The sequence below is a fragment of the Herpailurus yagouaroundi genome, unplaced genomic scaffold, assembly GCF_014898765.1.
Source record: "Herpailurus yagouaroundi ecotype Mexico unplaced genomic scaffold, PumYag 197, whole genome shotgun sequence".
Lineage (NCBI taxonomy): Eukaryota > Metazoa > Chordata > Mammalia > Carnivora > Felidae > Herpailurus > Herpailurus yagouaroundi.
Window position 1 is genome coordinate 3,931,511 of NW_024412428.1, and position 20,470 is coordinate 3,951,980.

General features: G+C 47.7%; 1 protein-coding gene across 5 annotated transcripts in view; it reads right to left on the bottom strand.

The window, feature by feature from the left end:
- SPATA13 (spermatogenesis associated 13) overlaps positions 1–20,470 on the bottom strand; it is a 348,795-nt gene that overhangs the window by 46,137 nt on the left and 282,188 nt on the right. For 2 of the 5 annotated variants that reach the window (XM_040448040.1, XM_040448042.1), the window contains 2 exons: positions 7,322–7,687; positions 5,530–5,674 (listed from right to left, as the gene is read on the bottom strand). In XM_040448040.1, the coding sequence (XP_040303974.1) occupies positions 5,530–5,674; positions 7,322–7,687 (511 nt within the window). Of the gene's footprint in view, positions 1–5,529; positions 5,675–6,371; positions 6,770–7,321; positions 7,688–11,596; positions 11,802–20,470 lie in introns of those variants that run through there. The other 3 variants (XM_040448043.1, XM_040448045.1, XM_040448041.1) reach the window with 3 other exon arrangements.

The window sequence follows — 20,470 nt, forward strand, 5'->3', positions numbered from 1 at the left end:
GAGGGAAGCACGGTGATAGGCCAGTGTCCACGAGTGTCGCGAGCTTTATTCTTGTTTACCATTGTCCACAAGCATGGAATCACGGCCTAATGAAAATGATGTTACGGAGACAGCTTGGGGACACATCTTGAAATTGCGATGCTGCCTTGGATAGGGTCTGTAGAGCACTGAATCGGTGACTGGTACGGTGCTGTGCACCCATGGCCAGAGTACATGGGTCCAGAAACAAAGGGCAAGCACAGGGACTGCTTCTCATGATTACTGAATAATACATTTGCAAAATATTTTCTTCCTGTTCAACAGCTTCGCCTGTCAAAACTGAATTTATTCCCCCAAGAGAGAAGTCCTTCCACCAGAACTCGCAGGCCTGGCCCCACTGGATTAGAACCAAGGCCGGCCATTTTTGCCGCCCTGTGCACTGGGGAAAATGAGCACCCAAGATAGACATGGACGTCTTTTGTGGTCACTGCCACCACTGTTTCCCAACTGGACTTATGCAACAGTGTCCAAACCAGTCTCCCCTCCTCTGCCTTTTCTCCCCCACACTGTCCTTCCTCTCTAAAGCTTAAATCAGTGCCTTTCACTCCCCGGCTGGCAACGGCTTCCGGTTTCACTTCGAATAATGCCAAGTCCTACCCAAGACCTGCAGTGCCCTTTCTGTCCGGCCGCAGCCTCCCCACCAGACTGCAACGCCCTCTTCTGCCCTTGTGTCTTGAACTCCGGTCACGCTGGCCCTCTCGCGGAACCTCAGACACATCAAGTTCCAGTCTAACGTTGGGCCCCTGATGTTCCTTCCACTGGGACTTCTCCTCCCTCAGATCTTTGGCTCTCACTCACCTTTAAAGCCTCCACTCCAGTGTCACCTCCTTAGGGACACTAGGTCACCCTCTGCTGTGCCCGTTGCCACACTCTCTACTGTATCACCCACGTTCTTCTCTCGGGAGCCATCATTACGGCCTGAGATCATGCTCTTTACTGACTTACTGAATTGGTTTCAATACTGGAATGTGAAGTTTGTGATGCTTTATCCTCTGCTGTATTTCCAAATGGTAAAACCAGTGCCTGGAAGGCTCAGGTTGGTGCTCCACACATTTTTTTTTTCTTTATAGATGGGCTGCTTTTTTGACTAAGGGAGGCAAATAAGTAAGACTACTGCGACTCTAAGCGAGCAGAACCACTAAGAGCCCCACACGACGGAGTGAAGGTCTGGGCCACCTCAGCTGGCAAAGAACACTACCAGGTAAGGTACTGGGCAGGGGCCAGGGGAGCATGCAACAGCAATGAGATGAGCAAAGTCAAAAACAGCAGGTATGACCTTGCAACCAGAAGCAGGAGGGATTTCCTTTTGTGGTACCCTGTATATATACATAATATTTATTTTCTATCTCCGTTCCTCCCCGCCCCCACCTCTTTCCGTTATGATTATGGTATGTTGCTTACATTTACCTCTGGGTTTACGGAGTGGAAAAGGCATTGCAGAACTGCAGAAGAAATGGATATGACTTGGGGAGGGGGGCCTAGACTTGGACATGTTTGCAGTAACTGACAAGCTTTTGAGTTGTCTCCCGCTAGGGAAAGACTCAGCGGGGGTTGAATTATGCATCATGTTAGAATGACATTTTTTTAGACATGACTACCCTCCACGTGTCTTCAGTTTTCTTTATAATACTGCCTGCCGTATTACAGAGTCATTTGTTAACTCATTATCCCCTCACCAGAGTGTAAGTGATTTAAGGGCTTTTGCTCACTCCTGTCATCTGGCACATGGAAAGCACTCAACAGCTACTGAATATATGAATGAATGAATGAATGAATGAATGAATGAATGAAGAGAGAACCTGTTCAGGATCTATTTCTATTTGTTTTTTTTTTTTAATGTTTGTTTATTTATTTTGAGAGAGAGAGAATCCCACACAAGTGACATGGGGATCCATCTCACGAACAGTGAGATCATGAGCTGGGCTGAAATCAAGAGTCGGATGCTTCCCCGACTGAGCAACCCAGACACCCCTATTTCTAACACTACTTGGACTTCCTCTAAGGGAATGACCTCCCTTCCATTGTGTTCAGCTTCGGTGACAGGGACCCAGGTACCTGCCTCCTAATATGGAAGGCAAAGGGTCTCTGGAGGCACCCAGACCTTGTGCTTGTCCCAGCGGCACCAGGTGGCAGACACATCACCTAAGCTTCAAGAATCGATTTCTCGGGGCACCTGGGTGGCTCAGTCGGTCAAGCGTCCAACTTCAGCTCAGGTCATGATCTCACGGTTCATGGTTTTGAATCCCACATCGGGCTCTGTGCTGACAGCTCAGAGCCTGGAGCCTGCTTTGGATTCTGTGTCTCCCTCTCTCTCTGCCCCTCCCCTACTCGTGCTCTGTCCCTCAAAAATAAATAATAACCATTAAAAATTTTTTTAAAAAAGAAAGAAAGAAAAAATAATTGATTTCTCTACCCTGGGACTTTGACTCTCGAGTGACTAAAGGGCAGGAGGAATGGTTGTTCACTCATTCCCAGGGGTGGCATTATACCTTCCTACTACACGCCTTTCTTGGCTTCTTGCATGTGGTTCCTTGCTTCCCAGGAACAACCCTGACTGCCATCCATTTCCCAGACTGGTCCTCTAGCCATTTTCAACTCTGGGTACACCTAACATCCTTCCAATAAATTCTCTCTTTGCTGAAGCAGGTCAGTCAGTTTCTGTTGCTTCTCAACAAAAATCAAAACAAAACACTGTTACAGAAAGCACAGAAATAAGCTGGTTGTATGTACAGGGTTGCATAGGGTTGTACAGGGTTGGAGGAGACCTCACCTACCTTCCTTCCAACTGAACCACACTGCTTTTTTTTTTTTTTGCAGATTCTTGTTAAATCTTTGACCACGTGTGTACATGTTGCAAACTGTTGCAATCACGGTCTATGTTCTAGGTTGGATTACGTACCCTGTACAGGTACCAAAATCCTAACCCCCAGGAATGTCAAAGTAACCTTATTTGGAAATAAGGTCTTAGTAGACGATCATGTCAGGAGGAGATTATTAGGGTGGGCCCTAATTCAATGGCATGGAGAAAGCCATAGTGGCATAAAGACTGAAACAAAGACAATACATCTACGTGCCAAGGCACAAGGTACCCAAGACAAGAAGCTAGGATGGGCTGGCAGGGATTCCCGGGCCCTGCCCTCGGAAGGAACCAGCGTGCCAACGCTTTCATCTGACTTTCACCTCTAGTACTGAGACAAAAGATTTCTGCTATTGAAGGCACCCAGTCCGGGGTACTTTGTTACAGCAGCCTTAGCAAACTGATACAACATACATGATTTTATTTTCTATTTTTTTCTCACTTTAAAATTGCGGTTGTCGCTTCTCACGTTGTTTGTTTTCCTACTTACAATGTGAAGTGTGTTGAGGTCGTGGCCTAAGCAGCACCCCGACCCACGATCCCAGCGTAACGGCACATTCCCGTGGCTTCCACTTCAGGGCCATCACGGTGCTGTAAACGCTGTGTGCACGTAGCTTTCTCGCTCCTTTTGGAAAACTTTCCCAAAACACATCACCAGATGTGGATGACCGGATCAGAGGGAACGAACACGAGGCCTGGGGCTGAGCAGCTTCGCAGAAGGAGGACAATGGATGCACTTTGTCTCCAAGGGCACACAAGGGAATGCGTTTTGAATTCTGAATGGAAAGAATGCTGACGCAAGGAAGAGGAAGAGAAGGGAATTCGAGGCAAAGGGGGCACCGTGAGTAGCGCGAAGGGAGTGTGAGAGCCCAGAGCGGATGCAGGCACGCTGGATGGCAAACGCTGGCAGGAGAAGGGACAGAAACAGATGGAAGGAGAGACGCGGGTTTACAAAAGCCAACACGCTTGTTTAAGGAACCGGGACTTGATTCCAATGGTGGGAAAGAGCCGCAAGCGAACAGTGACTCTGACTAGAGAGTGTATGAGAGCCTGGCCTGAGGAGGGCTGAAGAGGCGACGGGGTGGCCATGAGGGGAAGGGTCAAGGAGCCTGAGGAGCAAGGTGACCCTGAGAACCAGCGGACAGGACCTAGTGACTCCACAAGGAGGGGAGCAAAGACTCCCGGGTGTCCAGACCACGGAGCTGAGAGGTTGACCCAGGCTCGAGATGTTCACCAATTTCTTCAACCTCCACCTGCAAACCCCCCTGGACCCCTCCCAGTATATGTGACACGAGTTCGAAACCATGGCAACACAATCAGGGCAGGAGCACTTCCTCACCATTCACCGACCCTCTGACCTCTCACCACCCGGCGTGGCCCTCCTGGGACGCGGTCCTCGACAACTTCTGTGTCGGAATCCATCAGCGAACTTCCCGTCACATTTCTGGTCGCTAGCCATCGTCTCTTCGACCTGTCCTCAGAAACGACTCCCTCGCCCAGGGAGTTCACGCCTCCTTGGTCTCTCTCCCTTCGCCCACCCACCCGTGTTTCCTCTCCTCGTCTCCCTGGGATTTCAGTTCTTCAGGTGACGCCCTCAGCCTTCTCCAAGTCCGTTCAAACCCGTCCTCTTCGTACGGCCTCGGGGGTGTGCCGTCGCGCGGAGGACTTGGCTGCGGCGGGGCGGTGGCCCTGCTCGGCTTCCCACCACCCGGCTTCCGCTCTCCTGCCCTCCACACGACACTCACTCCTAACGGTGAGACAGGAAGCCCTGCCGCTGGGGCCGTCATCCTCCGTGTCTGCTGCACTTGTTTAAGGGGTCAGCACAGTTCAGTGGTTCTTAAAAAGGAACCTCTTGGCATTGCAAGTTCTATCTGTAGATTCAAATCCCAACCCCGCCCCTTCCTGGTGAGCGACTCAGGGCGGTTTACCCAAGGATACGCGGGCTTTTTTATCTGGAAAACGAGGACAGGAAGAGCAGCTGGCGAGGCAGGTAATTGCGCAGAGCAATGAGCCGCTACAGCTGAGCACACGGCCAGGCTGCCCCCCTGGACGCTGGTCCAGGGCACGGCAGGCCACGCCACCATGCGACCGGCTGGCCGCACGGACACGAGTATCAGTGTGGGGGAGGATTTCCTTTCTTAAGAACATAAACATCATTCCGAGGACACGTGGGACCAGTTCAAGTCGCCAAGTACTGAATGGGTAAGTACTGAGAGCATATTAACTACTACATTAGGTGGGCTTTTCTCTGCTGTTCAGAGGGGCGTCAGTGGATCTCAGACACCCAGAAAGAGCTTCGGAAGGGTTGCGACACACGCCCGGGACTCCATGCTTAGCTCTCCACCCGCAGGCACTCACGCACACAGACGCGACAGGAGCAAACTTGTAGCACGGGGTCGCCTGATGGCACAGCACGCCCGGCCTGGATGGCTGACGACGCCCCCGGGCCCGTGTGGGTGGCTGGAGACGAGCCCTCCTCACTCCCAGGCGCACGCCGCCCCGGCCCAGAGGGACAGCGGAGAGGGGCGCCATCCGGCGGGCACCTCAGAGTCCCGGGGAGCGGTCCAACCGAGGACGCCACCCCGGTTTCTGAGAGGGGGGCCCCCGAAACAGGGCGGGCCCGGGAGACTCACCGTTGGACGCTCGCATCTGCCGCCGGCGCCCCACGCGGTCCAGTCCGATGGGGGTGCTCTGGGAGAAGGTGAAGGGCCGGAACCGGGCCGAAACCGCCTTGTAGGGCAGCACCTGGTGAGCTGGCACGGGAGGCCTGGCTGCCGGCTGCAAAAGGAAAGCAGAGGGCTGTGAGGAGGTGCCAGGAAGTGGCACCTTTCGCAGGCTCTTCACACACACGGCTGTGAGCAGCTCGGCGTCGTCACCTGGGAGCCGCTCACAGAGGGGAGGGGAAGCACCTTCTCCAAGTCGTGTCACGAGCCTCAGGCCGCACCGCGGGGTTCGGCTGCCACTGACTTACCCCAAGATTTTCAAAACCCGGTATCGACTCACGCGCTGCCTCTCACGCCAGCGACACACCGAGGGGTGACACTCAGGAAGAGCAAAGCGTCCAAGAGGACAAGCAGATTTAGGAAGGGGTGGCCTCTCGCACAGAGGCGGGGTCACAAGGAAGATGTCTTCCCGGCAGAGCCGCCAGGGGCGGCCGGTGCCCAAGACCAAGTCCGGACGACACGCTCGGACTGGCGAGCCCGTCAGACGCTGCCACCACAGGCGCCAGGTCTCGTGGAACCCGAGTCTTCCTCACCTGAGCTGTCGTGACAGTTGAGCTTTGTTTAAAAGAGAGCTGGTTCTCCACAAATCGACCCGGTCTCTTTAGAAGGGCCTATGTCCCCTGTTGATCTTCCACAGGCACCATCCCTATAACTAAATCGGAGGCCAAGTCGGTTTAGGCCTTCCTGAGGTCATCTTAGGACTTTCCCACCCAACTCCCTAAATGAGCCTACAGCGCGTAAAATTATCTCACCGCGTTCCTTCGTGATGCTCCAAAGTGAGATAATCTCTAAGCGCTTTCGATTTTCCCCACACTGCGTTTCGAGCTGAGAGAGATTATAGTTTGCTTTGGTTCAGAATTACTTCCTAGTGCGGGACACGTCGTCCCACAAGAAGTTCATGGTATTCTTCCACTTCATTTTTTTACCTTAAGCATTCAATTCAGTTTAACGCAATTAAACAAGAGGTATTTGAGCGCTTGCTAGAAACAAGGCATTGGGATGGGCTTTATAGGGAGAAGTTCAACATAAAATCCAATACCAACACAGGCTTTCCCTTTTAAGAGAATTTCGAGTTTTTTACAGTATCAGCTAGCAAGCTCAAAAAGTGAAACCGGGCACACACTCATATACTGTTCTCGGAATCCGTGACCACATCTCAGCAAATACATTTGCTGAATGTTATCCTGAACAGGGCCTTTATTTAAATGTTTTGTGGCCGCAAAGTGCTCTTTGGGTAACTGATAAATACTTCTAATCTATTGGTAAAGAGCACAAAATTGGTGGAAAAAAGTATTTCCTTAGCTCCTAAAAAACCGACTCCTTATCTTCTTCTTATCCTTACATTTTAACACTGGAGGACACTTCCCCTTTCAACAACTTCTTCCATGAAGCTCACTAAATGTGCAATGCTACCATTCCCCTTATTAAAGTCTCGGGTCATTTAGAACCAACAGCAAACCAGTTTCACATATTGTTGGAGACTCCAGGAGAGACAGGAGATTAGTAAAAGCTATCCACATGCCAGATTGTTAGTTTAATTCACGCGTGTTTCCAAAGTCAGGAAGAAAGGCTGGGAGTCTATCCTCCTTGAGCAGAGGGGAGAAAGAAAAGCGGTGGCCTGGTTAGTTAGTCTGCAGCAGAGAACAAAGGCCAGGAAGCTGGAGGCCTCTGCTAGCTTTGGCAGAAGCACACCAGATCTTACTTGGGTCAGAAGACTCTCTATTTCCTCTGTCTGGCTGTTCCCATAGAAGCTGACCCCGCCTATCACAGAGATGGGGCGTCTTCTCCGGCCGCCTTTGGGACAGCCCACGGCAGGGTTCTGGTCTGCAGGGTCCATGGAGGCCGTGTTTGGCTGCTGGTCCCCGTCCACAGTGTCCTCTTTCTGGGGGTCCACAGCAATGGAGTCTTCAGGAATAGAGAGACTTCGGTTGGCCAACTGGCCATAGTCGGAGAGCGGTCGGGGCCTTGACCTTCTCCCAGAACCCCACTTCCTCCTGGTGATCCTCTGAGCCTCTGTCCTCTCTTCATCCCGTGATGAGCCCCGCCTCCAGGATTCCTCAGCCACAACCTTTTCAAATGCGAACAAGTTAGGTGAGCACCAATGTCCAGGAAGGTATTGGAAAAGAACAAGCTATGTGCTCCCTCCCATCCTCTTTAGCCTTGCCTCAAGGCTTTCTTGATCTATTTGTTTATTTTAAGAAGTTATTTGTGTAGCAGAAAGACGTAACTGAGACGTGCCTTAAAATAAGCACGACTTTCACCTTTCACTGCAGGCTGAATTAAGACTGTAATTTAAATAGTGATGTATGGTGACCAATGAGCTACTGCAAAAGATATTAAGAAACTAAGTACCACTGTGAGTTACTAGAAAGAACTTTCAACTGTGGTGTCACCCAAAATACACATACCAATGGCACGGGGAAATGCAGGAGCCCAGAAGGAGAAAGGAATGCGGAACACGTTAGGTGCTACTCTAAGGTATTTTCCTGCAATAATCTTTAAAAACAGAAGGTGCTTTAATAAGATTAAGTCTGGGCTGTTAAGGCCTGACATTCAGTAAGTTAAGTCTGATGGAGAGAGCAATGACCTGGGATTCAAAGAACCAGATCAGGCTACTAACTAGCTGTGTGATCTGGGACAAACAAGGAATGACTAACCTTTCAGGACTAGACAGTCCCACAGCTGGAGAGTCTGTGGTCCTAAATTAGCCACTACTTTCAAATTGTTCCAATACCTTTTTCAGAGGCAATGCAATGTACCAGAAGAGGAACTATGAGCTTGGAAATGGGCAGCCTTCTGTGTGAGTCAGGCGGGGCCACTAGCTACCTTTGTGACCTCAGGCCAGTTACTTAAGGTCTGGGGATCTGGTTCGGCAACGGTTCACTGGGGAACAATGGGTCCTTGTGTGGGGGAAATGCTGTGACAGCCCTTATCAGCCACAGTTAATTATTGCTGTTAAAAAAGCAGTGTGTGGAGTAACCATCCCCAGGCTGAGCCCTGCCAGGGGATAACCTCTGTCTCAGCAGACCCCTCAAAGCTGGGTCAGAGGAGAGTTGCTGCACAGCCCATGGGAGGGAGGGTGTAGCCGACTCTGGTCACACGCCTGTGAGCCTAGACACCTTCAGTTCTCCTACCCCTGGTCATTATTTTAAAAAGATATAAACAATACAGACAGACAAGGGCACGTGGCAGAGATGTCACTCAAGGGCAGGCAGAACAGGCCTCCCTGGCCTAGAGACCTCCAGCAGAACTGTCCTGGAGCAGCAGCCCGGCCCTGCCCTGAGGACCAGCCCAGGAGGTCAGCTGCTGCCCAATCAGTGGCAACTAAGACCTCAAATATAGACGTTCCCTAAGATCATACACAGTTGACTTCTGGGCAACACAGGGGTTACAAGTAACGACCCCCACCCCAGCACCACCACCTACTGTGCAAGTCAAAAATCGGCTTGTAACTTTCGGCTTCCCTAAAACTTAACTACTAATAGCCCACTGTTGGCTGGAAGTCTTACTGATAACAGTTGATTAACACATATTTGGTATGTGTATTATATACTATGTTTTTATAATAATGTAACCTAAAGAAAAAGATACTAAGAAAATCATAAAATATTTATGGTATTACACTGTATTCATAAAAAAGAAAAAAAAAGGCACACATAAGTGGTCCTGCACAGTTCAAACCTGTGTTGTTCAAGGGGCCGCTGTACTATGAAAAATCTGATAGGGCGCCTGGGTGGCTCAGTCGTTAAGCATCTGACTCTTGGTTTCCGCCCACGTCATGATCTCACAGTTTGGTTCCCGAGTTCAAGCCCTGCATCGGGCTCTGCGCTGACAGCGCGGAGCCTGCTTGGGATCCTCTGTCTCCCTCTCTCTGCTCCTCTCCCCCAACATAAATAAATGTTACAAAAAATTTAAAGAAAAATCTGATGAAAAGCAAAGAGAGCAAAAAGAGATTTATGGACACTCTACTCCACCACCATCATTTTTCAGATCAGGAAAACCAAAACCCAGGGAAGTTAAGTGACTTGCCCAGGGCCACACGGCCAATCAGCAGCAACAGAGACACTGAAATGTGGGCCTCATAATTTGTGTAATAATTTGCGTAATTGTGCAAATTTGCATAAGTGTGCATAACTGTGCAAAATTTTCCCACTGTACCAAGTTACCTCTGCTCAAAAGCTAATGAGTACTAGCAATCACTGCTTACCTTGCTACCTGCTGATTCTGACTCCCTGAACTTCATGTTTAAATCAAGTCACCGCAGAGGGGTCCAGAGTTTACCACTGTGGCATGAAAACTGTTCTGAGCTGAAGGTATTTAAGAATAGGCTTGCCCCCCCCCCCACCCCGAACTCTCTTATCTCCCTGAAAGCAGAGGTCCCAAAAGAACTCAGCAGTCGGGGCACGTGGGTGGCTCAGTGAGTTAAGCGTCCGACTTCGAATTTGTAGTTCATGGGGTTGGAGCCCCGCATCAGGCTCTGGGCTGACAGCCCAGAGCCTGAAGCCCACTTCAGAGTCTGTGTCTCCCTCTCTCTCTGCCCCTCCCCAGCTCATGCTCTGTCTCTCTCTCCCTCAAAAAATAAACAAACATTAAAAAAAAAAAAAAAAAGAAAAAGAAAAGAACTCAGTAGTCATAAATCCATTGTCTTGGGATAGGATTTTCTTTCTTCTAACCAGGGAAGATGTGACTCTTATCAGCTGAGAGGAAAAGTCTCAGCAGACGTTGCCACAAAACTATCAGACCTCCCGTTTGCTCTCCCACAGGCCCCTTTATCTTTCCTAAATCACTGGGTTTCCCATAAGTGCCCTCTCCAGCTCCCCTGCCCCTCATAAGAGGGGATATATACCTCCATCTCTAACCACTTGCTGGAGTCACTTTTTCCTGTGAACTCCCACTAGTTCACATGAAGAAAAACCCGTCTTTTCTCTTGCTACTGTCTTTTGTCAGCCAGTTTAATTCCACGCTCCCCACGTAGTAAGCCTAAGGGGGCGGGGGGGCGGGTCTTTCCTCTCTGACACTACACCAAGGGAAAATATGAGAAATCATGAAACACTATTATTTTTTTCACTGCATATGAAAAACAGGATTATTATGGAGAGTTTAACTACATTATTAAACCAAATGGCACAATTTAAGCACACAAGAATTAAAAGGTTCAGAAACAAGGTGTTAGAAAGGTCCAGAAGCAAAACAAAATTACAGGCAATGAGTAGTCTGGCTGGTAACAACTCTACATGTGGTTTTTGGTTTGTTTGTTTTGGGGGGATTTTTTTTGTTGGGTTTGGTTTTTTTTTTGCACTTATGCAACATGTGACATGCCTCACTGAAGCTTTGCTAATGCAGACAGGAAAACAAGGAAATGGGCGTAGGAAAACAAGAGGTTGTCTTAGTTGTTCAGGTAAGAAATCCTTCTGAGACCAAAACACACTCCAGGAAGTGAGGAGGCTGGATAAAAGCAGGTATGCTCAAAGCAGGAAATGACAGAGCAGGAGACGTGCCAGGGATGATCCCTTTAACACGTCCTGCCTCAAGTGTCAGCTACTGCTCCCACTGGGGTGGGGGTGGGGGGTGGGGGGCGGGGCACAGGATATCTATAAGAACAGCGATTCTACTAGAACTATTTCTGCAGTCCCACTGAAGAGATAGATAAAAGGAGAAACCAGCCTTTCTACGTGGCATTGCAAAAATTAGTTAACAGGACAATATATACAATTGAAATGTCCCCTTTACTCCTAGCAAGAGGGAGAGACAGTGATCTTTAGCCAGAAGAGACTTACATCCCTTGTAAAAACAAATTTGAGCTTTGATGCATGTTTTAAAACTGAATCTCCTTTTGGCAAAGTCTGTGTACTTCTGAAATAGACCGAGGTGCATTCCAGGGAACACGGTTTGACTGGGATCACAGGATCATACCTGCAACTACAAACCCCCCGCCACCGCCACCGCCGCCAACATTCCCTGACAAGTTACAACCTACCCCAGACTCCGCCGCAGCTGGTGGTGGCCTACAGACACACTGAAGGAACAAGCAGTTGACCATATCCGTGCTGTCTCAGATCCTTTCTGGCCTTTGAGACGTGACAGTGAGGGTGCTGAGCGGCCATGCCAGAGGTATGCCCACCTCGGCTTCTCACAGTCCAGCAGCCCAGCAGCCGGAGCTTCAGATCAATCCAGGGCTCCAAGCTTGATTGGCCAATTCACACCCAAGTCATAAGCCTTTGTAAACAAACTGCAGTGGAGTGGCTGACCTTTTAACTCTTGCTTCTCTGGACAGTTGTAAAGTACTTTCCCTACTCAGGAGCCCTGCATTTTTTTCTTCCCACACAAGGTTCCTTCCTTTGCTTCCCAAAAGTAAAAAGCCAAGGTAGATCTTAATACCTCCAGTGAGATACTTCAAAACATTTTTGAAACTACAGTGAGAGTAAATTATTAACACAGGAAAAAGACTGGCACAAAAAACCCTGATGTCACATATATATCCATTTAGAAGCTTGGTCTAAAGGAAGTATATAGGATTAAATAGCAAGAGTTGTGGGTTGAATTCTGCCCTCCCCTCTCATAACAGGTATGTTGAAGCCCCAACCCCCAGTACCTGTGAATATGATCTCTTTTTTAAAAAAATTTTTAAGGGGGCGCCTGGGTGGCTCAGTTAAGCGTCTGACTTCGGCTCAGGTCACGATCTCACGGTCCGTGAGTTCGAGCCCCGCATCGGGCTCTGTGCTGATGGCTCACAGCCTGGACCCTGCTTCGGATTCTGTGTCTCCCTCTCTCTCTGCCCCTCCCCTGCTCATGCTCTGTCTCTCTCTGTCTCAAAAATAAATAAAACATTAAAAAGAATTTTTAAATTTATTTTGAGAGAGAGTGCAAGTGGGGAGCGAGGCAGAGAGAGAAGGAGAAAGAAAATCCCAAGCAGGCTCCGCGCTGTCAGCACAGAGCCCGATGTGGGGCTCCATCCCATAAAACGTGAGATGACGACCTGAGCCGAAATCAAGGGTGGGACACTCAACCAACTGAGCCACGCAGTCTTCGGAGATGTGATCGACTTAAAATGAAGAAGTACTGGATTAGGCAAGCGCTAAGCCAATGGCTGCTGTCCTTAGAAAAGAGGGAAATTTAGACACAAAGCAAAAAGGAAAGAAAGTCCTAGGAGGACAGAAGCCGAGATCAGAGTGGTGCACCTATAAGCCAAGAAACTCCAAGCACTGCCAGCAAACACCTGAGCTGGAAGAGGCCAGAACTGAACCCAGACCTCTGGCCTGTCTGACAATGAGAATAAAAGCCTACTGGTTTGAGCCATCTAGTTGCTGGAAATTTGTTACAGTCGCCTTAGGAAACTAATACGGCAAACTGATTCAGAAGAAAATACTAACAAGCAGGGAAATTTAGATGCTTTGAGAAGATGGAAAAAAAACTAAAGCAGAGCTTTTACACCGGACGAGCCAAAAGTGTTCTCAAGACGCATGCTAATACAATCAGCAAGCCTCCCACGTTTTCACAGGTTCCCAGTGCCCCGAACACCACGGGGAATGCAGGTACTGCTACGGAGCTGGAGGTGGGACGGGAACACATCTCGACAGCTCGTGCCGCAAGGCAGTAACGACAGATGTGGCTCCTGGCCACCAAGACGTGTCAGAGCTACACCCGGCATGCGATCCCTTACTTAATCCCCGCCGCCACACCGCGAGTTAGAACTACTCATGACATCCTACCGATTCAGACGCTGCAGCGATGACGTGCTCTGGTTGACAGAGCCAAGGGAGAGCGGCCCCGTTTAACAACCAGTCTGTCTGACTTCAAAATCTCCGTCCGTTCCACTCTGTACCTCTGCGTCCCTGGCATATGCTTGTACGGAAGGAAAATAGAACTCGGTAGGTCGTCCTACCCTCAGCTGTAGGGCTTCTTGGAATGCAGGGGTGGGAGCTGGGGGGAATGACAGGAAGGGAAGCTCTGTAAGTGCCCCTGCCATCTGGGGAAAGCTGGAGACCCCTTCCCCAATGACATGCATAAAATAAAAATATAAAGTAAGCTCATTACTTTGAAATATAATTATCAAAATATTAAAAGGATTGATATAATAGTATAGACAAAACACAGGGATTAAGAGTACTGGCAACAGGGATGCCTGGGTGGCTCAGTTGTTTGAGCGTCCAACTCCTGATTTCAGCTCACGTCACGATGTCACGAGTTTGTGGGACCAAGCCCCGCATCGGGCTCTGCACTGACAGCATGGAGCCTGCTTGGGAATCTCCCTTTTTCCACACCTCCCCCACGTGCACTCTCTCTCTTTCTCTAACCCTCTCTCTGTACACCTTCCCTGCTTTCACTCACTCTCTCTCAAAAAATAAGTTGATAAACTTAAGAAAGAAAGAGTCTTAGCAATAGGTCTAATAACTGCCACCCTTTGGAAATACTGAATAAGCGAAGAGATTTTAAGACATCAGCGATATGAAAAAGATCTGTGGTTTCTAGGAGTGACAAAATCACAGGTGTTGATAAAATCGCTCCGGTTTGATGCCTACATTCATAATTTAAGGAAATGCTACACTTCACCTACAGGGGAGTGAAATTAAAGCCCCTACTCCCAAATTTCTGCTGACAGAGCCCTGGGATGAACTGAGGTTCAAAACTCTCCGTTTACATAGTCTCACTTAAGACTAGTCTATAGCACCAGCTCTGGGCTCCAACTCCACAGAAGTATAACTATGGGCCTTATATATTACAAATTTAAAAAGTGTTCTCTCAGGGGTGCCTGGGTGGCTCAGTCCATTGAGCAGCCGACTCTTGATTTCAGCTCAGGTCATGATCTCACAATCGTGAGATGGCTCCTTGCGCTGGGTGTGGATCCTGCTTGGGATTCATTCTCATTCTCTCTCTCTTTCTCTCTCTGCCCCTCCCCCACTCACATGTGTGTGCGCATGTATGCACACGATCTCTTTCATAAATAAATAAATGGCATCTCACCATTTAAAGCTATATGTCACTAATTTCCCTTAAATGATGTCACTTAATTTCCCTTAAATTAATGTATCATAATAAAAAGGATTTTCCATAGGCTTTTTTTTTTTCCTTTTTTTTTAGTATGGGTATTTTATCTGGATTATAGAGTGCTTGGAATGGGATGGGTTATAAGTATATGTCCTATGATTCTAAGTGAGGGTGGGAACTCATAGGATCCCAGATCAGCTACTACTTTTTAAGGAGCTCAAAGTAAGAACAAGAAAATCTTTACATATTTAGAAAGAAGTCTGAGCACTAATGACGTTCTTCTCTTTTTGTTAAAACACTAAAAAGACAATGTTTTAGTTACTTAGAAATCGTAAATTTGTATTTCTAATCTACCTAAAATTATATTTTCAGGTTAGTAAAGAAAGCATTGTTATACCCATTTTGGAGACGAGAACCCAGTTCACAGAGAAGGCACCAGATTTAATGAAAGACAGGGAATGTGAGAGATCAGGCACTTCGTTCAATTTCATCTTTGCAAGGCCAGCACTAGACATGACGTGCCCCCCGTTTATAGATACAAGGAAAACGCAGTACGGTTTATTGCAAAAACTCTCAGCAGCAACTTGCACAAACACCGGACCTCAGTAACATTGCTCCATAAAAAGCCTCGGTGTGCTTATCACTTTTACATCTCTCCACTTCCGGACGCTGCTTCCCCTCGCGCTTCCTCTCTGGGCTGCTGGTAGGTCCTCATCAGTGTGTGCACATGCCCGTTTCCCCAGACTCTTCCTCTCTGCTGCTTCCTCCCGTTTCCCGTATCACATCTCACCTTTACTCTTGTTCTCAGCTCCACTCCCTTCTCCCTCCTCGTTGCCCACATTTTTCCCTTAAACTGATCACATACGGAACGCAAACACTGTGGTTTTGTTTGACTTCCTGAATCATGTTTGGTTTCTTCTCCTGAATTTTTAGAACGAGTGGGTGGAATAATCTTTCTTTCTCCAAAGCTTTCTTTTCTTTTACAGACCTTGCTGGTGGTGGCGGTGTGTGTGTGGGGGGGGGGGGGGGGGGCAGGGGCTGTACTAGCTTTAAGGGGATGGCGGGGACCGTACCAGCCTTACAGGGATGGCGGGGACTGTTTTAGCATTACGGAGGTGGCAGGGACTGTTCTAGCATTACAGGGATGGCAGGGACTGGACCAGCATTGTAGGGGTGCACGTTAAAAATGGCCCTCCCACCACCTGGGTGTTCTAATTCTGTCTCCCTAACTTTCTAGGGTGCACACGTCTTTTCCTACCACACTTAGGCTAGTTCAGGAATAAACAGTAAGGCTGAGGGACTTCTACGGTGGCCCGAGCAAGGAGAGGAAAGAGGCAGCCTCTGACTTGGTATGAAATAAGTAACTGGCCAAACACTCATCACTCACCTAACGACCACCTTAAAACTCATGCATGGTCAGGCTGGCTCCGCTCCACCTTTCAAAGTTTCCTCTAGTTCAGGGACCATGCCGGGAAGGGACAGACACCATCATAAACTTGTCCCTTCCCGTCTTAGACCCCAGATTTGGACTTAGCCTGGAGGTGGACGGGGCCTGGGCAAGAAACAAAGTGGGAACGTATTTACTGGGTTTGTCCTTCTGTGGCTCAGGGGCACAAATACATGTTAATGCTGGGTGACATTCTTACTAACAAGCTATATCTTTAAGACACAAGGTTCCAAGCTGTAGGAAGACAGTGGTTGCTGGAATTGTGACAGCAAATGAAACACAAACGATTAACCAAAACCTGTTCTGAGTGTTAGCAAATGAGATTACACACACATAGAGAATTTTGACACACCTCTTAAAAACTAAAGAAAAAGAGAGAAGAAAAGAAACAAATGCAATCTGGAAAACTGTGGCCTTGTCCCTTGGGTTCAGGGGATAGATAGGCCATTTGCTAAGAAAAATATTATACAGTATTAAAAACATTTAAAAATATATTAATGCTTCTTTTTTTTTTAATTTTTTTTTTCAACGTTTATTTATTTTTTTTGGGACAGAGACAGAGCATGAACGGGGGAGGGGCAGAGAGAGAGAGGGACACAGAATCGGAAACAGGCTCCAGGCTCCGAGCCATCAGCCCAGAGCCCGACGCGGGGCTCGAACTCACGGACCGCGAGATCGTGACCTGGCTGAAGTCGGACGCTTAACCGACTGCGCCACCCAGGCGCCCCTAAAAATATATTAATGCTTCTTAACGCCCTTGAAGTAAAAGGGGAGTGCAGTGGACTTCAACTGTCCTTGCCTGGTGAAACTGATGATAAAAATGCTAAAACAGAGCTGGTGAATCTACAACTTGTTTTATAGGCAGAATTGCTCATTCACTAGAAATGCAAATATTGAGATTCATGAGGGAACACAATTTAATACGCTTAGCCCGATTCTGTACACATTAAGAAGGCACTTAAGTATGAACATTTTATTTCATTTTTTTATTTTTTTAATTTTTTATTTATTTTTGAGACAGAGAGAGACAGAGCATGAACGGGGGAGGGTCAGAGATAGAGGGAGACACAGAATCGGAAGCAGGCTCCAGGCTCTGAGCCATCAGCCCAGAGCCCGACGCGGGGCTCGAACTCACGGACCGTGAGATCGTGACCTGAGCTGAAGTCGGACGCCCAACCGACTGAGCCACCCAGGCGCCCCAAGTATGAACATTTTAGACACCACTGACGACTTAGAATACCAGACTGAGAAAGCAGTGTAGCTGAGGTCATCCTCATTTTATGCAAAATCAAGAAATGAAGTCTGCGTGACTGTGGTGAGCCCCATCCTGACCATGCCCCATGCCCCTGACATCGTGGGAGGGCGGTCACCACTGACCCTGTGTGAGCACAGGGCTGATGAGGAATTTCCCCCCCCCCCAGGCCTGTGTAATAATCACCTAAGGCAATTCCATTTTCTGGGCTTATCTAAAAACTCAGACCATACTACTAAGTCAACAGTGGCAAGACGGTGGTGAGTTTGACACCCACGCAGAGAAAATAATAGAACTGTAAGCTGTACTTTATGCCTGGACTCATTAAGAGTGAAGACACATTTTTCAGAGAGAGAGAGACAGAGTGCGAGCAGGGGAGGGGCAGAGAAAGGGAGACACAGGATCCGAAGCAGGCTCCAGGCTCTGAGCTGTCGGCACCGAGCCCGACGCGGGGCTCGAACTCACGAACCACAAGATCATGACCTGAGCTGAAGTCGGACGCTTAACCAACTGAGCCACCCAGGCACCCCCAGAGTGAAGACATATTTTAAAACCATCATATTATAAAATTAACATATACAATGATCCCATCTTAACATCTTGAAATGTATCTCTGAAATGCATGCTGAGGAATACAGAGGTCTACTCAAACTTTCTTTTTTTAAACTTATAAAAAGCATGATTTTATAAAAACTAACTTACTTTCCTCTTTTCCAAGTACTTACTAAATATTCCAAAATCATGAACCATGTTTTAGATTTGAATATATTAGAAATCCACTGTTTTTCTAAACCCTTTTGAACATGACAGATTTTTTTCCTAATCTGTTTTGACTTTTCTTGTACAGAGAAGGTAAAAGGACCCAGGACAAGAGGGTAAAGAAAAGTGGGCAGCAGACGACGAGGTCCCGGCTGATTCTCTAGTGGAAGAAGATGGGGAGAAATGTCTGTTCACAGCATGTCCATTGCTGGCATGTCCAGCCATGAATGACAGCAAACAAACATTCAAATCAATGGCCCCACGTGACTTCAGAATCACGAAAACTAAGGGTTTCTAGATTAAAATGCAGAATAGCAACTTCACAAACCATGAGTAATTAAAAATGCTTCATGCGTGTATAAAGGGGTGAATGGCTGAGCTGATGGACAGATAAATGAGCGAATTAATGGACAGTTCTGGGTGGCAAAGAAGCTGTTCCCTCTCTACATTCAGGTGTGATTTTATAAAAATGAGCCTGATTTAAGTTATTGCTTAGTTATTATCACTAAGTATTTCGAAACCCATAACCATGTTTCAGATCAGGAAGCAACCATCCGTTCCTGTCTCCTTCATAGCTATTTGAATTGGGCCACCCTGAAAACAAATTGACTACAGTTTTCCTCCCCTTCTTGTCAACAACCCAGTTTTGAAGGCGCCCTACGTAGTTTCAGATGTGTGAACTACAAGGTAATGGGATCTTTTCCAAAAGTTAAGTGTCCTCTGCTGGCAACAGAATGTAAAAAGAAAGATTTGGGACTTTGAAGAAAACCTCTCTTCTGTATTTCAGTTTAGGCTTGCAGCATTACTGTGCTGGAAGGAGAAAGAGAGAAGGCGAACAGGAGGCAATGAACGAAGAGCACACAGTGACGGCGAGTTGGACGAAGGAACCCAGAAGAGGCAGAGGAAGTAATGGCATCACATGGATTCTCTCTTCCAGCAACACTCACTGATGGCGGATTGCGTCGCTTGCCTCGAAACTTGCAAGGGTCCAGGGGCACCTGGGTGGCTCAGTCGGTTGAGCATCCGACTCTTGATTCAGGCTCTGGTCATGATCTTACCGTTTCATTAGTTCGAGCCCCGCATCAGGCCCGGCTTGCGCTGTCTCTGTGTCTCTCAAAATAAATAAACTTTAAAAACAAATAAATGAGTAAACTTGCAAGGGTCCAGCCAACGAACCTAATCAAGAAAACACTGACCCTAAATTGGATGTGTTGTTCACCAAGAACGCTTCTGCTGTGAGTGCCTGGCCTGTCTCTACAGGGACAGTCGCAAAGGTAAGGCGAGACCTACAGACAGCACCAGCGGCATTTCTCTTTATTTCTACTGAGGGATCTGAGAACGTGTCCTGGTGCAAACAAAACATCTTGAAAAAGTTTAATTCAAAACTTGCCAGTGGGAGAATTATAGATGAATAATTTATAACACAAAAAGAGTAAAAATATAACACCAAGTATACAACAGAAGTTTGTTATAAGCAAATGTGTAATAAATTACATTACATATTGGAGAACGGGGCTGGAACACCTGACCTCAGTCACAAACTGTATTTAAGGCTCCAGGCCTCCTGTCTCCCCACCTGTGGGGCTGACCTACAAGAAATGGCGGTACACAGACCTAGGGTCGCACCACTGTCCACTGCCCAAGGTGGCGTGCTTCAACCCTGTGTCAAGTCAACTACCAAAAGAAGCTGCCGGAAGCTAAGCTGAGCTGCTGAGCCCATCCTCAGTAGCCAAAAAAACCTCACCTAGAAGAAAACGAAGAGGAAAGGCTCTGACTTGGGCAAGACTAACTGTGGCAGGAACTGGCCCACGCTCAGTGGGAAGAACGCCAATCATGGGAGTCAAAAGAGAAAATGGAATGGAAATGTATCAAATATACCAGTGTTGGAAACAGGGCCTTTACGAATCCCATCTCATTTAATTAAAACAACCTACGCAGTAGATACTTACAGGCTTCTGTTTTACAAATAAGAGACATGATGAGATTCCACCAAAGATCTGGAAACTAGCAAATGGCTAGAATTTAATTCTATGTGCCAGCTGCCAAGCAGATGGTGTTTTTTGGGCTTTCCTCCCCATTCTGAGACCTGGTTCTAGGCCCAGCTGCCACTCAGCGGCTGTGTGACTCTGGCAGAAGGGTCTTACAACCTTTCTAAGCCTCAGTTTACCCATCTCTTAAGGCAAATACAAAAATGCTGGCCTACTTCGCAGGGTGGCTATGAAAACCAAATGCAACAATGTTATGCGACTTATTAGCTTTAAAACTGTTATATAAATGCAAGAGGTTACTACTGATACTTGTACTTCTAATCTATTTTTTTACTGGTACTTTTATTTTTAAGAGACAATTACATTTTTTTTTTTCAGAGAGAGAGAGAGAGAGAGAGAGAGAGAGAGAGAGAGAGAGAG